At 55.0% G+C, this 14,870-nt stretch overlaps 1 protein-coding gene across 4 annotated transcripts in view; it reads left to right on the top strand.

Moving 5' to 3' along the window:
• The window catches only part of ITPKB (inositol-trisphosphate 3-kinase B), an 87,195-nt gene that overhangs the window by 32,011 nt on the left and 40,314 nt on the right, over positions 1 to 14,870 (top strand). The window contains exon 1 of one of the 4 annotated variants that reach the window (XM_082704421.1): positions 13,004 to 13,222. The exons of the other annotated variants lie outside the window; for them this stretch is intronic. Within the exon in view, the coding sequence (XP_082560547.1) occupies positions 13,202 to 13,222 (21 nt within the window). The 5' untranslated portion in view covers positions 13,004 to 13,201. Of the gene's footprint in view, positions 1 to 13,003; positions 13,223 to 14,870 lie in introns of those variants that run through there. 4 annotated transcript variants of the gene reach the window in all.

The raw sequence follows: 14,870 nt of genomic DNA on the forward strand, positions 1-14,870 counted from the left end.
CAGATCTAGCAGGAAGCCTCGCAGGCCTGCACAGACTGGCTTCCGATCCAAGTGCCAAGAATGTATGAGGTTCTTGGAGGTGTGTTCACTTGAAGAATCAGCTGGGGCTTCTCGAGAAGGCTTATCCCCATTTATGTCCACAGTCCCAGTTTCCAACTGCCCTGCTGCCCCGTGGTTTCCGTCACTGTGTCTTCTCAAAGGTGCTGTGTGCAACCCTGTGATGCCCTGTGTGATCTAAAAACCCCGGGGAAGGCGCACCTGGGTGGGTCAGTGGGTTCAGCCTCTGCCTTCGTCTCAGGTCATGATCTCAGGGTCCTGGGATGGAGCCCCACATCGGGCTCTCTGCTCAGCAGGGAGCTTGCTTCCCACTCTCTCTGCCTCCTGCTTTGCCTACTTGTGATATATCTCTCTTTCTCATAAATAAATACAATCTTTAAAAAATAAAAAAAATTTTTTTTAAAAACCCAGGGGCAGTGGGTAAGTAAGCTGCAGGTGACTAACCTAGGTCCAAAGAAAGACACAGACCTGTAGAGGATAGTGAATTTCTTCTGACGCCCCTCACCTTCTCCTTTTGTGTTCGTTCTCTCTTGCTTGGCTGCTGTATGGGCCCCCTCTCTGCCCTGTGCAGAGGAGGTTGTGTTCAGCAGGCAAGGCAGGTTAGCCGATGGGAAGAAGAGGCAGACTCTGTAGTGCAAGGCTGAGTTTCCATCCTGGCCTGGGCAGTTACTAATACCATTTTAGGCAAGATACTCATCTTCTGTGATAATCTGTCCTGCCTTGGGTCTGTGTAAAGTGCCTCGCCCACATGGTAAGTGGTACTGATTGTTTTGTTTTTACACAAACGAGGCTGTGCTGCACCAGGTGCCGTGGGGAGTCTCCCAGCAAGGGCATCTCTCAGAGCCAACAGATGAGAACGGCTACCTGTCGAGTGCCCATTACATGGGCAGCATGCTAAATGCTCAAACATTGTAGCTTCTGCAGTCCTCACAAATGCCTTGTGAGGGAAGCATTGTTCACGTAACTCTTCTGCAAGTGAGGAAACAGAGGCAGGTTGAGTAGCTTCTCAAGTGTGAGAAAATTCTAGAATGTGAACATAGGCCACCTGGCACCAGAGTCTGGGCCCTTAAGGGCTGTGCCCTCCTGTGCCTCCTAAGACAGACTGTTAGATTCTGGAGTGGACGTCATCAGTGGTACACAAGGGCCCTGGCAGCACCAGGAACCTCAGGTCCTGTTCGCAGGGTCCTGTTGTGCCCTCCTGTCACTCTGACCAGGACACTGCTCAACAGATGGCCCCGTGGGTACATGCCCTTTGGCTGACACTTTCCTGCCCTCCTGGTCTCATGGGTCCTTACTGTCGGCATGTTAGAAAGCCAAGGGTTTTCTAACTGGGGGGCTCAGGCAGTGAAGTGTCTGCCTTTGGCTCAGGTCATGATCAGGATTCTGGGATTGAGTTCTGCGGCGGGCTCCCTGCTCGGCGGGGAGCCTGCTTCTCCCTCTTCCTCTGCTCCTCCTTGCTCCCTCTCTCTCTCTCTCTCTTTCTCTCAAATAAAATCTTTTTAAAAAGAAGAAAGCCAAGGCTGTTCCTTATAGGGGATGGTGGGAGGGAGAGGAGGCCGAAGGGCCGTGCCGAGGTCACCGAGCCCGAGGAGACCAGGAGGCAGTGCTCCTGGCCATCTGCTCTTCCCTAGGCCTTCCCCAGTGCAGCTTCCTGATGACTCCAGATTGATGCTGGCTTTCCAGCTTTTCCCTGAGCTGCCGAACTCAGACTTCTTCATCAAGTAAGGGCGACAGGCTGGACGAGGCAGCAGCCCGGGGCTCTGGCTGCAGACTGTCAGCAGATGAGTGAGTCCTGAGTCAGCTGAACGGAGCAGAAGCCAGGTCCGGAGCTGAGCGGTGAAAGCCTGCCTCATCGGTGATGCTGCTTTCCAGAACCGCCTGCCGATGATGCTCTTCCTCTTCCTGCTCTGACCTCAGTCAGCGGCTCCTTCGCATTGGGCTGGACCTCCCGGAGGAAAAGTCTTGCTTTGCCATTCTTCTCCAGCTGCTGGTGGATTGGTAATGACCCATTCACCTGTGAGGGAGCAGTGCCTGTCCCCTAGGCCTCTTGTCCTTTCCAGGCGAGTTCTAGCTGGGCCCCACTCTGAGTCCAGGAGAGGCAGAAGGAAATGCAGAGGTACGCACCTTTCCGCTGCCAGGGAGAGCCCACGTGCATTTAGCGGAGGCTCTTGACCCCTGTGCCCTGGGCCCTCGGGTCAGCTGTGTTCACTCCAGAAAGGAGTTGTAACTGCTTTAGGGGCCCTAAGGATCCCGGGACCTTTCTCAGCTTTTGCATCAGCCAAGATGTCCCAGCTGCCCGCCATAAGCCAGCACTGTGCTGGGGGCTCTGGCTGGTGGGCAAGGCGGGTGGGCCCTCTGGCTCCTTGACAGTTATCCCCGTGACATTTAGGGGACAGAAAACCATTTGAGCAGCCGATTGTCCAGACAACCCCAAAGTTGCTTTCAGCCCACAGAGCTGGCCTGCCCCTGGCTAGCGTCCCGGGTGCGCGGTCTCCAGAGCGTCGTTCCCGAGCCCCACCCCTGGGGCTGCCCCAAGAGAGGGCTCCTGCCTCTCGGAGACCCCTTAGCAGCCAGGGGTGAAGGCACATCTGCTGGCTCTTCTTGCTTGCCCTGACAGAGAGTCCGAGAACCCTCCCCTGGAGCAATCTCTGGAGAGATGCTTTAGCTCTTCTGGGTGCAGGGAAGGCACTTTTGCTGGGGAGCGCGTAGCAGGGGCTGGTTATATTGGCAAATTCTGCCTTCCCTTTGGGCCTTGGTTTTGGGGGTTACTCTCCCTCTTGAGCGCTCAGAGTGAGGAGCCCTTCACCTCTCTGTCCTAACCGCCCAGGGCTGTGTGAGGTCACCCGGGAGAACCACCCACCACCTGGGCCCTTGCTGAGCTCTCTGGCATGGGGCATGGCTGGTTCCAGGTGTGTTCATGGCAGCCCAGTTTGCTGAGTTGGGTAATCAGGTGCAGAGGGATTCCCCCCACCTGACTTCAGGCCAAGGGGCGGCGAGAGGAGGAAACCATTTCCCTCGCTACCCAACTCTCCTTTGCAGCGCTCACTTGCCTGAAAGGGGGACATACTCTTTCTCGTGTTTTCTGCACTGTGTACTTGGGATGTTTTCAGATTTGCTTCTTGGGGGGTGGAAAGAGGAAAGACACCTCATGTTTGTTGACTGTTGGCCAAAGACTAAATGCATCATGCCTTGCGTCGATCCTCGTCATCCGTCAGACCAGGAAACAGATCCCAAAAGGTTAAGTAAGTTGTGACGGGCACACAGCCTGAACTCAGTGGGTTTGTTCCTGGACCTACCAGCTTTGAATTGTGTTTGCCTGTGTCTTCTGGTCCAATGGGCCGTATTTAGTTGCTCTCATACAATAACACCTCCGAATTCGAGCAAACCAGTTTGTTTAGTGTATGGTTTGTTCCCAGGAGGTCTGGATGAACGAACATCAGGATATGTCCTCTCTTTAATTGGGGACATTGTCCCCATCCTTCCCGTAGGAGACTGGCACCACTGAGTGTGATCATGCCTGGGACGTATTCCTGGGAGTGGGCACAAGGGGTGTCCAGCCCCACTAAAGGAGGTGGGGAAGCTACCCACAGTACTCAGTTCTCCTGGGGAGGCCCAGGCCACCTCGTTTCAGTGGGGTCTCAGCTCTCAGATTCTGTGACCTTACTCGGTGTGACAAATACTTAGAAACTCTTCAGGGCCCTCACCGGATGTTAACCTTTCGCGTTGTGGATGTTTCTCATTGCTGTTGCCGGCCCTCAATTCTCTGAAGGGAGTCTGTTATCTTTAATGGCCACTTTGTCACCAAAGGGACCCTGAGACATAGTAGCAGCGTATGCTCCCAATGAGAAAGTGGTGTCCTCGGGAAAGAGAAGAGACAGTACGGGCCCGGCCTGCATTCTCTGAGAGCCTGCACCTTGTCGCAGGCGAGGCTGACTTTCAGGGTAGTGACACACAGTCCCGGTTGGCCCACCGGGGCCTCCCGTTGTAAGTGATGCTAGCTACCAGCGCACACTTGCCCAGAGATCTAATTCTCATTTAATCCCATGAGCAGAACTAGGAAGGTGGTATTATTGTATTCCATTCCTAGACACGGAAACTAGGGCCCTGAGAGATTGAATAATTGGCTCCAAATCCCACTAACGGGTAGAGCCAGGATTTTAACCAAGTGTATTGGATTCCAAAGGCTCCCAGGTGGGACGTTCCTGGGTGGGTATTGGGCTCAGCAGGTGCTCTGGAGGAGGAGCGGGACGAGCAGGGGAGAGGGCAACAGTATAGGTGGGAATGAGAATTGGGGGCTGGGGAGAGGCTGGGGTGAGGCCAGCCCTCCCCCTGCTCTGTTTCCTTCTGTCCCCCTCTTCCTGGTCTGGGCCCCTTTGCATTTCCTCTGCCCTGCCTTCTTCCTTGCTTCGTCCTTATCCTCCCTGGGGTGCCTGCGGGCCTCACCCCCCGTTGTGGGCCCTGCCCGGGGTTCTCCACTCCCCACCCACGCTTCTCCCCAGACCCCTCCCTCCCTGTCGCCTCTCTTCCTTCCTGCCATCTGTCTGCCAGTTTACTGCCCAGCGGCCTCCTCAAAAGGGCAGGGTGAGGCTGGGGCAGAGGCAGGCTCTCCAGGGGAAGTGAGGGGTCTGCAAGTGTCTGGGGGTCGGCTGCCGTGGGCAAGGAGGGGCTGGGTTGGGGCTGGGGGAAGATGCCAGGACTGCTGCCCGTGCGCTGGAGTCTGACCCCCGTCCCTTCCCCTGCAGTCAGCCGTCCCTAACTGCTGCCACACCAGCACCTTAGGGCTCTTTTCTTATTGATACTGGCCTGGCACTTCAGTCAAGATCATTCTGAGTCTTGATTTCTAGGATTCGTCTTATTCATCATTCCTCCCAGCTTTTTTGAGAGCGTAGGAAGAAGTGAGCCTTGGATTCAGAAACTGGCCCAGCACCTTTTTAACTCTGGACCTTGACCAAGACCTTGGGTTTCAACCAGGGTGTTTTTGACCCCCACCCAGGACATTTGACAATGTCTGGAGACCTCTTTTTCCATCACAGCTGTAAGGAGAGCGCTACTGGCATTTTGTGTGGCAAGGCAAGGGGTGTAGCTATGCTAACCTTTTACAGTAGGTGGAGGAGCAAAGAAGTCCTCCCTGCAGAATGTCAACCTGGCAGACACTGAGAAATCCTGAGTTTAATGAGACGTGGCCCCCTGCCTTGGAAGGCTGGAATGAAGTGAGCTACACAGATGGCCTTGGAAGAACTGTGAAGGCCTCTTATCAGTCATGATCAAAGGCACTCTACCCCAGTCAGGACTTCAGCTGCTCATTCACCCGTCAGAGGAGTCAGCAACAGAGAGGTTAACCAGGATTAGACTCAGCAAGGAACCTTCTGGGATCCTCCAAGAGGCATTCCTCAAGGTTCCTAATGAACGATCTGGAATCAGCCGCCTCCAGAGTGTAGCTCAGATTCCTTCAAAATTGTGCAGCCCCACTCTGATGCGGAATCATGTCTGTTTTCTCGTGTAACTCGAGGAGATCCAAACACGTTCCCCGTGGTATTCTTTCTGGTTTTATAGCTTGCTGCAGAAGAAGAAATGAGATTGATTTGTTGAGACGTTTCCTTACTGAACCCATTTAGACTGTCAGTGACTTTTGCTCTTCCCTGTAAATGTTCACAAATCACTTGTTCTATAATCCAACCGGCAGAAACTTCCAGAGTCCAGTGTAGCAAAAAGCAGGAGACAAATATTTACCCATCTTTAGTCTTCTGACCCTTCTCCCATCCTCCGCGCTGTCTTAAAGGCTGCTATCAATGGTTCTGGGAACACACAGTTGAGGTCTTTCATGGCTGCCCTTGAAGACAAAGAAAGCGAGCTGTGTGTGCTGGGGGAACCCACAGGGACAGGGCCTCCAGATGGTGTGAATTCTCAGAGCACCGGTATGGGGCTCTGTGGGGAAGTAGGGGTTGTCCAGAACCGGGGAATGGGCTAGACACCAACCCCTGATGGGTACGTTCGGTCTGACCCATGCTGTCAGCCCACGAGGTTAGCTTGGAAAGGTGGGACTGGCTGCAGGAGCCTTCACAGCAGTGGTGAAACCACAGATGGTGACCCTGTAATGGGGTCAGAATCCCGTGGTCATAGCCAGTGGGTGATCATGCAGGAGTGCAGAATGGACCTCTCAGAGGGCTCTGCACAGAGCAGTGCGATGTCCTGGTTTGCGAGACTTCGGTTACCTGTGTGTGTGTGTGTGTGCACATGCATGTGCAAGAGTGTGTTGGGGGGGCATAACGGGCATCTCGTGATATCACTGCTTACAGTGGGTCCCGGTGAAAGGCCGGGTAAGAGCAGGCAGAGGTCTCTAGACCCACATAGGAAGTGGTTCTTAAGTGCAGAAATTAAACTCTGCCACCGTGCCTCTCAGCGTGGGTCATCTCTGCACTCCCAGTGTGCTCAGGTGAGGCCTCTGGGTGGGGGGGTTGGTGGAGGGGCCCCAGTAGCCCGAGGCTGTCCAGTCTTAGCATCTCCCACCTCCACGCTCAGCACGCATTCAGTCCCCTTCTGAGCAAACAGGGCTTGGGGCTGTCCGCCCCCAGAAGGTCCCCAGAAGACTCTGATGCGGGGTGTCACTGTGACGGGCTCCGAGGTTCCCGCAAAGAAGCGGCACCCAGATCAGGACTAGACACTGCTTTGTTCCCCAACCAGCCAGGCACTGCGACAGGTGGGCCTGGAGCAGCTCATCAGGGCTTTTGCTGCTGTGCTCCCCCCAGCCCCCCACCCCCAACCCCAGCCCAGGTCAAGACCAGAGCTGTGGACTCAGGAGCCAGCTGTGGAGACTTGATTGTCTACTGATTGCTGATGTTCATTGGAAAAAGAGGAAAGGAGACATGAAAGAGTGTTCATGTTGATAAAAACACATAAAACAGGCTTGTTGCATACCTCCTCACCTCCTTCCTTCCTTCCTTCTCTCCGATTAAAGAAGTTAACATGTTCCTGAAACCTAAAGATTTCCGTGGCTACTTTGGGCTTTGATAACGCTACAGTCAAGGATAAATCGCTTGAACGACAGGCATTTCCAGCTCTCTTTCCTGAGGGTAAGCCAGGAGGCGGTTTGAGGAGGCTGCAAGCGGACACGGCCAGCATGGAGAGCCCTGGACTAGGCCTGAGGTCGCAGGTTTCGGAGGAGCCGACCCAGCCTTGGCCGCGGGGTGCAGGGTGGGGAGCATCCGCTCCGGTTTACGTTAAGGATTCCAGGCTGGGGAGCCAGAGCGCTTTCTGCTGAAACTTAACCCCTTTAAAAAGTGATTTCCACTTTCTTATTTATTTAAAGAGGCTTTGGGACTTGTGTTTGTGAGATCTCTTCCCACCACCGCACGTGACTTGGGACGTAGCCCTGGGATAATCATGTTCTTTTTACCCAGATGGGAAATTGGTCTGGGCCACGGTCTGTGGAAAACTTGGAGAACTTTGGGATTCCCCCCAACCCCAAAAAACCCCAAACCAACAAAACAAAACAAACAAAAAACACCCAGAACAGCTCATTCTGAAAGGCCACTGAGCGTCCTAGAAAGAGTGTAAACTTCGGGGTCAGATGACTCATGGGGGATCCTAGCTCTCTGCCCGGTAGCGTATTGCTGAATTTCTTCTTAAAAATGTGACAATCCAAAAAAAAAAAAAAAAGTGACAATCCCAGGATGTGAAGGCTCCGTGAGGAATAAAGGTACAGCGCCTTGCGCGCAGCAATGAGCACTAATCCCCTTGTAGGCCTTTTGTCCCCATCTCCTCAGGGCTGTTACTGCTCCCCACTGGCCTTTGGTTACTAGCCTGCTGGGGCTTCGAGGCCAGAACATAGTGCTTTGGAGGCCAGCGGCGGGGGAGGGGGGCTGGGCCTTCAGGATGGGGGCCCCTGAGAGCTAGGGCGGCTCCCTTTGCTGCTCCATGCTTGGTTTTTGGTTTGGGGTCCTTGAAACTTGAACTCATTCAGTACAATGACGTGGTGGGGAGAGAGGGGGCAGTGTAGACAGGGTGCTTGGCGTGACGGCGTAATTACGGGTTGGGTCATCCTCAGAGCAGTTTTCCGAAAGACACTGGCCTTCAGGTGAGCAGGTGTCTGTTCATCCTCCTCTATTAGAATTCTTGGCTCTGCTCTGCATCGGGCCAAAGGCGCCAGGCAAGGTGCTGCTTGGTGGGGAGGGTGGTCTGCTATTCTAAACCCTCCCCTTCCTGCCTTCAATTCAGGCCCAGGCTGAGGCATTCGTGAGCACTCGGGGGTTTCCTGGGGCTGGTTTTAGCACACCCATACCAAGCCCTCCCCAGACCCGCCCAGCCACAGCCTGCGGGTCCTGAAGGTCCTCTGAAGGTCATCAGAGGGCTTATGGCCTGAGGCTGGAAAGAGAGTAGATGAAATCGGTCGTACAAAAGTGTCTGCCATAACTCTGGGGGCAAGAACGTGCATCCTTCCCCCCAAAGAGAAGAAGCTAGGTTTTAAAAACCGTAAAATATACGTAACCTAAAATTAACCGTTTTAGGGAGCCTGGGTGGCTCAGTCGGTTGAGTGGCTGCCTTCAGCTCAGGTCATGATCCCAGACTGCTGGGATCAAGTCCCTCATCAGGCTCCCTGCTCAGTGGAGAGCCTGTGTCTCCTTCTCTCTCTGCCTGCTTGTGCTCTCTCTCTCTCTGTGTCAAATAAATAAATAACATTTTTTAAAAAAATTAACCGTTTTAGCCATTTTAACCTGCACTTCGTGGCACTGCATGCGTTCTCACCATTGTGTAACCCTGACCACCATCAACCTCTAGGACCTTGTCATCTCCCCCCACAGAAACCCCAGCCCCAGGGTAACAGCCACCCTCCCCTCCCCCACCGAGAACCACCATTCTGCTTCCTGACTCTGTGGCTGACTCCACGTGCCTCCCACGGTGGGATCACACGGGATCTATTTTTACAATGGGTAATACTGCTTTTGGCCCAAAGGCCTAGAGGTTTCCCCGTGTCACGGCAGTAGTAGCTCCTCCTTCCTCTTGGTGGCTGAGTAATATTCCAGGGTGTGTGTGGGCCCCCTCGGGTCGCCCACTCTTCTGTGCGAGGACACCTGGGCTGCTCCTGCCTTTCAGCTCCTGTAAGAACTGGTCTCGGTGACTGATCTCCTTTATGACTAAGTGAGGTACGTGCAGATGTGTTTGGGGACATGTCTGTCGACGTTGACGGGAATAGGGCAGAAGAGGCCTGTTTCATATCTGGAGAAGCTCTCCCTGCCGCCTGGCTCGCGAAAGGCTCTTGACGAAAAGGTAAACAGGAGGCACTTGGATGTCAGACTCGGAATAGGACACACACGTGGCAGGCTCCTACCCGGGGTCGCAGAGGCGGATGGAGCCCCCCTGAGCCAATCGGCGGGAGGGCAGCTGAGGTGGGCAGCTGGGGGTGGGGCGGCAGCCCAGGCCACCTCCAGCCCTGTCATTTCCAGCGTGGGTGACTCTGGCTAAGTGCTCAGCCCCTCAGCCTCTCAGTCTCTGTGTTGAAGAGGACTTTTGTGCGTCTGTGTATCAAAGGCAACACACTGAAAGCCCACAGGCCAGTCGGTGCGTATTCAAAAAATCCAGTGTTTCTTTCTTCCTCCCTTCTCTGCCCAGAGCACGTTGCCGGGAAAGGTCATGTTCAGTTGACCTCCGGACCACCGGGGCCTAAAGGGAACCCAGCACACCGTAGGGCTGCCACTTGAACACTTGGGAACATTATGCTCAAGGCTCTGTGCCAACCAAAGGCTATTCTACAGGACTTTGCAAACCAGTATTGAGCAAACACAGCTCCGCGGATGGAGGACAAGACCTCCGAAGGGGACCGCTTTGAGGAAACTATTATATATTCAGATGGGTAGACTCTGGCTTGTTTGGAAAACAGAAACCTCATCTTGGCCCCATTACTTTTTTGGTCATTGTCTCCTTGGCTGTGTTTTTTAAAAGATTATTGGTTGGAACTTTAAAAATAGGCCAGTTGTCAGATGTCTTGGCAAGAACATCTATCCTGGTGGCTTTAGGAATCTTCATAGAGCTAAACCTCTCTGCTCGGAGAGGGCTGTTTGGATCGAATCACAGAAACATGCCCCGAGGAGGTAGAAACGCAGACTGGGGGGTGGGGGGTTGTGAGCCAGGGGCCTGGAATGCACATGTCCCTGAAGTAGGGAGGCCTTGGGTATGGGGGGGATTTAATGGTTGCTCGCGGAAGCAAAGCGCATTCAGACCTTTCCCTCTGGACCCCATCCCCAGCCCACTCAAGGGCGTGTGTCTGTGATTGGACCCGTGGATCACCCCAGCTTCCGTGGGTAGTCTGTGGCTCAGGCAGAGAGAAGGACAGGGATGAGGCCTGTGGGTGGGTTTCTGAACATCAGCTGAAAGGCAGAGGAGATATTCCTGCCTAAAAGCACCAGCCTAGGCTGGACGGGCGCTGCGGCACAAGGAACATGACGCCAGCTCCGTAGCCCATGTGGTCCCATGGCCCCCTGGCAGCTGCCCTTGGTGGGGGGCTTCATTAGCCCTGGGTTGCTGAGGAAGAGCCTTCCTCTCTTCCCTTTGTGGCTTATTACCATCTTATATCAAATATGGCGAAGGAGGGGGGCTCTTCTCTTTCTCTTACAGGGGATCCCAAACAGGTGGGACTAGGCTAGCAAAACCTGGGATCTCCAGGAGTAGCTCTGTACAGCAGTGCACCTGTCACAGAAAGGGGGGTGCATTCTTGCCTTGGACCCCCCAAGGGCTGCAGGAGTCTTTGTGATAGTGACCTCACTGGCCCCGTCTGCCATTTCAGAGGGGCTCTGACTCACTGCCTAGAGCTGTCAGAAGAGTTAAGATTCTCCGAAGCACTGAGCCCATGTTTTTCCTTCCTGGCCTTGGACTTTGGCCAGACTTGGTACAGCTCCACTTTAGGTCTCTTTATCCAAGGGTAAGCTTAGGGGGTTGGGGGCTTTCTGCTGTTTGTTGTTACACGAGACGGGGAAAGGTCATTGCAAAAATGCCCTGCTGGTCCTGGCAGACACCTGGTTCATGGAACCACTCTCCCCTGTACCCAGATGCCTGTGGGAGTCAGTGAGTACCCCAGGTTGGTGCGGGGACTGTGTCTTGTGACCTTGGTCTGCATTGCCTTGAGCAGAGGGCCACACACAGGGGGCCCTTGAAGCTGAGGAGTGACTGGCATGCTGTCCAGGCCCCCCGGGTGCATGGATCTGCTGGGGCCGCATCTTCAGGGAACTCTGAGCTCACTCGTGTGCCAGTGGCTTCCATGCATAAAGCTGTTCTGGGCGCACCAGGCAGTCTGCTCCCTAGGCTGGCGGCTGAGCTGGAGAACAGAAACCTGGCAGCTGGGAGTGACGCGCTGGTGACAGAGGAGACCCCAGGCCCTCCTGGCCCCTCTCTTCGGCCCACTTCTGGCAGCCCTGTGTGGGCAGGGGGTGAAAAGTCTGTTTTCATCCAAGGATGGGAGCCGTATGCTCGTGGCCCCGAATGAGTGCTCTTCACAGAGAGCTCATGGTTCTGCAGCCCATGGCCTAAGTCTGGGGCAGCACCCTGCCCTGGTTTCTGCCTTCCCTTCTTGAGCAGAGTGTGGTTTATTCCACGCTGAGCTTAACTTCAGCCCACGTGCAAATGACGCTTCAGAGAGATGCCTTTTTTAGGTTATTCCTTTTTACATCCAAGCCTTCCTGCTCCCTGTGGGTTCACACTCTGGCATCCCAGCCCGAGGCTGGCTGGTCCAGGGGGACCTTATTGTGGCACACAGCAGACAGGCGTCGCCGTGTACACCTGCCTCCAGCACCCCCCAAGACAAGCCTCGGGAGGGCTGGACACACACCCGGGCCCTTTGGGATGGCTTCCTCTGACACCAGGCCTAGCTACCTGCTGCATTTCAAGAAGGAATGCTAGTTAGAAGGCGCACGCCCTGAGATGGCCTTTTCGCATTGGAGAGGTTGGGAGAGTTCCCTGGCCAATGCGTTTAACAAGGTTTAACGTTGGCGTCAGTCTGTGCTGGGGCGGAGGGCACGTCACACCATAGGCTGGAGGAGGCTTGGGCCTCTTGGAGGGTAAGGAGGGGCGGTGCGGAAGCTCTGTGTTTCTGCGCCAAGCTGAAGGAGGCCTGGATGGGCTGAACCTTGAGAATCTGTCCCCAGTTCCCCGGGGCCCGAAGTGGACCCCCAGCTCCAGCTCAGAGATGCTCTTAGGGGCCCCGAGTTTCGTAACTGTGTCTCTGTGAACCTGGAGGGATTTTCCCGTCTCTGGATCACTCACCATGACCTCCTTTCTGGTCAATACCACTGGTGCCTGGAGGTGACATTAGACTCTCTAGGCGGCTGAAGCATTGGAGACCTTCAGCCGCCAGAGCCACTGCTGATCCCAGGGCAGGTGCTTCTGAGTTCACTGGGCCCCTGGTCACCTGTCTCTGCTGCCTCCCCATACCGGCGGACAAACCTGGTCAGGATGCCTGTGGCCTGGCTCTCCTTTGGGTTCTCCAGAAGTTCTCTGGTGAGAGGTGTGCATGGGCCTCCCGGAGCACATGGCTGGACTGCTCCCTCGGCCCGGAGCAGCAGCCTTGCCCATGGGGAGCTGGTGCCTCTCCATCCTCGTCCCACTCCTCGCCTGCTGCCAACACCATCCTCAGCCCCCACCCCACCCCATGCTCATCTGCCTGGGGAGAACCTCATCCCCCGTGCTGCCCGCCAGCCCCTCGCGCTCTTTGTGCTCAGAAGCAAGCCCCTCACTCCCCAGATCTAGAGCCTCATGGCCAGAAGGGGATTTTTTTTTTTTTTTTAAGCTTCTACAGTGTGTTTGACTTTTCGTTGGTTCATTTTACAGACAGTGATCTAAATACCTTGCACATGCTAAACGTTCCAGCTGAGCGAGCCCCAGGACCTGCCGTGGAGGAGCTGGGGGTGTAGCCGTCGGGGAGCTGTGCAATCAGATGGTGGGGCCCCGGAGCGGCAGGGGCAGGGCGGCCTGGCTCTGCCAGGGAGGGGTGACTCCTGCCCTGGGCGGGCAGGGAGGTTCCCCAGCAACGATCCTAGACTGTGTCCCAGAAGCTGGGACAGTCGAACCGGGGGTTCAGTGTGGGCTTGGACTCCTGTGACTGGACAGGGAAGGAAATAAGATTCCAGGTGGAAAGACCGCACAGCCCAAAGTCAAGGCAATGTGGCGGGACCGGGAAATGGTGAGTGGAATGTGGGGGAGCCGTGGGGAGGGGGTGGGGAGCTGGGGCCTGCGGACCAGAGCGGGTGTCCTGAATGGAGCACAGCGCGAATGGACTTTGGAGGGCGGCACTCCTGGGAAACGAAAATGTCCTGTGGATGACAAGGGGACACGTGAGGTTTAGAAGGCAACATCAACAAATTTAGGCATAGAGAGATGATCACTGAGGACAGGGACCTGGGGGTGCACCTCCTCCGACGCTGTTCCCATTGAAGGACTGGTGCGGAGTCCTGTCTTCCAGCACCATCTCTGTACCCACCTCCGCGTGTGGGGGTGGAGGGCGGGAGGCAGAGCAACCTGATGGGTGGCAGGGGAGCCCTGGGGCCTCTGGACTCTGACCCCAGAGCTGCGCCTCTGGGTCCATTGCTGCCTTCTGAAAGCACCAAGAAGAGCACAAGAAATGCCCTGTGACAATGTCCTTTTAAGAGCATGAGCCTCTTAAAACATCCTCAGGCATTCACTTGTGTCCCCGGGGAGGATAGCTTCCAGCGTCCTCTGTGGTGAGAAGGACTCTCTGTCCGAGGTGGGCTCATACAGATCCCAGTTCTGGAACAGGAGTGATTTCGGGTTTGTATGGATTGAATCTGTAGGCACTGCTGTCAGGTTAAAAACAATATAACAAAACAAAACAGAAACCTGAACCGGCTCCATTTTGTCATCCCCTCCCCTGCTTGCTGACCAGTGGGCTGCTTTGTGACTCCAAAAGCAGGCAGTCCATACAGGCTTCGGAGAGAGGATGGGGGTCTCCAGGCTGGCTGTTCTGCTCCCTGGCTGGGGCTCATCGCCTCCTGGAGCCTCGTGCCAGGCAGGCCTGCCACACAGCACCTGGCAACAGATGAGCAGGACTTTCTGTCACCATGACTTCCTTGGGGAGATGTGGGGGGGATGTTGTTCTTCGTCCACATTCCCTTCCTGGGATACATTAACGCTGGTTCTCCTCACTTCACTTGCTCCTGTTCCTAAGAGCGCTGGCGCCAGTACCTTTTGCCAAAGGTGAGGGCTGGCTACCTCTCTCTGGGTCCCTTTATTCTTTCTATTGGAAATTTCCCAGAGACCAGAAAGCTAGGTGGTTTTTCAGCACACCACAGGGTATCAACAGGATCCCCATGCCTTCTTGGGCTGGAATGGAACATTTTCCACTTTGGACCAGCAATGTATAGACCCTCCAGCAAGAAGGTTGTTCAGATGAAAGCTGCCCTTGAGGGCATAGACTTTGTGAGGAGCTTGATGGTTGGACTGTAGTCTTCCTACACCTGGCCTTGACCAGGTGGCTTGCCATTTCTCCTATGAGGGTAAGCGAGAGGCACGGCAAAGAAGGAATGATGTGTGACCCAAGTGCACACTTTTAGAACTGAGAACCCAACCAGCCACCTCTTCCTCCATCCCCCCATTTCCCAGTGTGGAAACCACACAACAAGCAAGGGAGAAATCGGCAGAGGGTAAGGGGCCATCGCATGGTGGAGAGCAGTGGGTTCTTGGCATGCAGATATGGATTCGAGTCCCATTTATGCTTTGACCCTGAGCAAGGGTCAAGAGATCTGCTGAGCCTCTGTGTTTTTATTGGTGAGTCGGGGCATCTCGGCCCCTGCCGTCACCTGCCTCACTGGGTT

The sequence above is a fragment of the Mustela nivalis genome (assembly GCF_964662115.1).
Source record: "Mustela nivalis genome assembly, chromosome: 16".
Lineage (NCBI taxonomy): Eukaryota > Metazoa > Chordata > Mammalia > Carnivora > Mustelidae > Mustela > Mustela nivalis.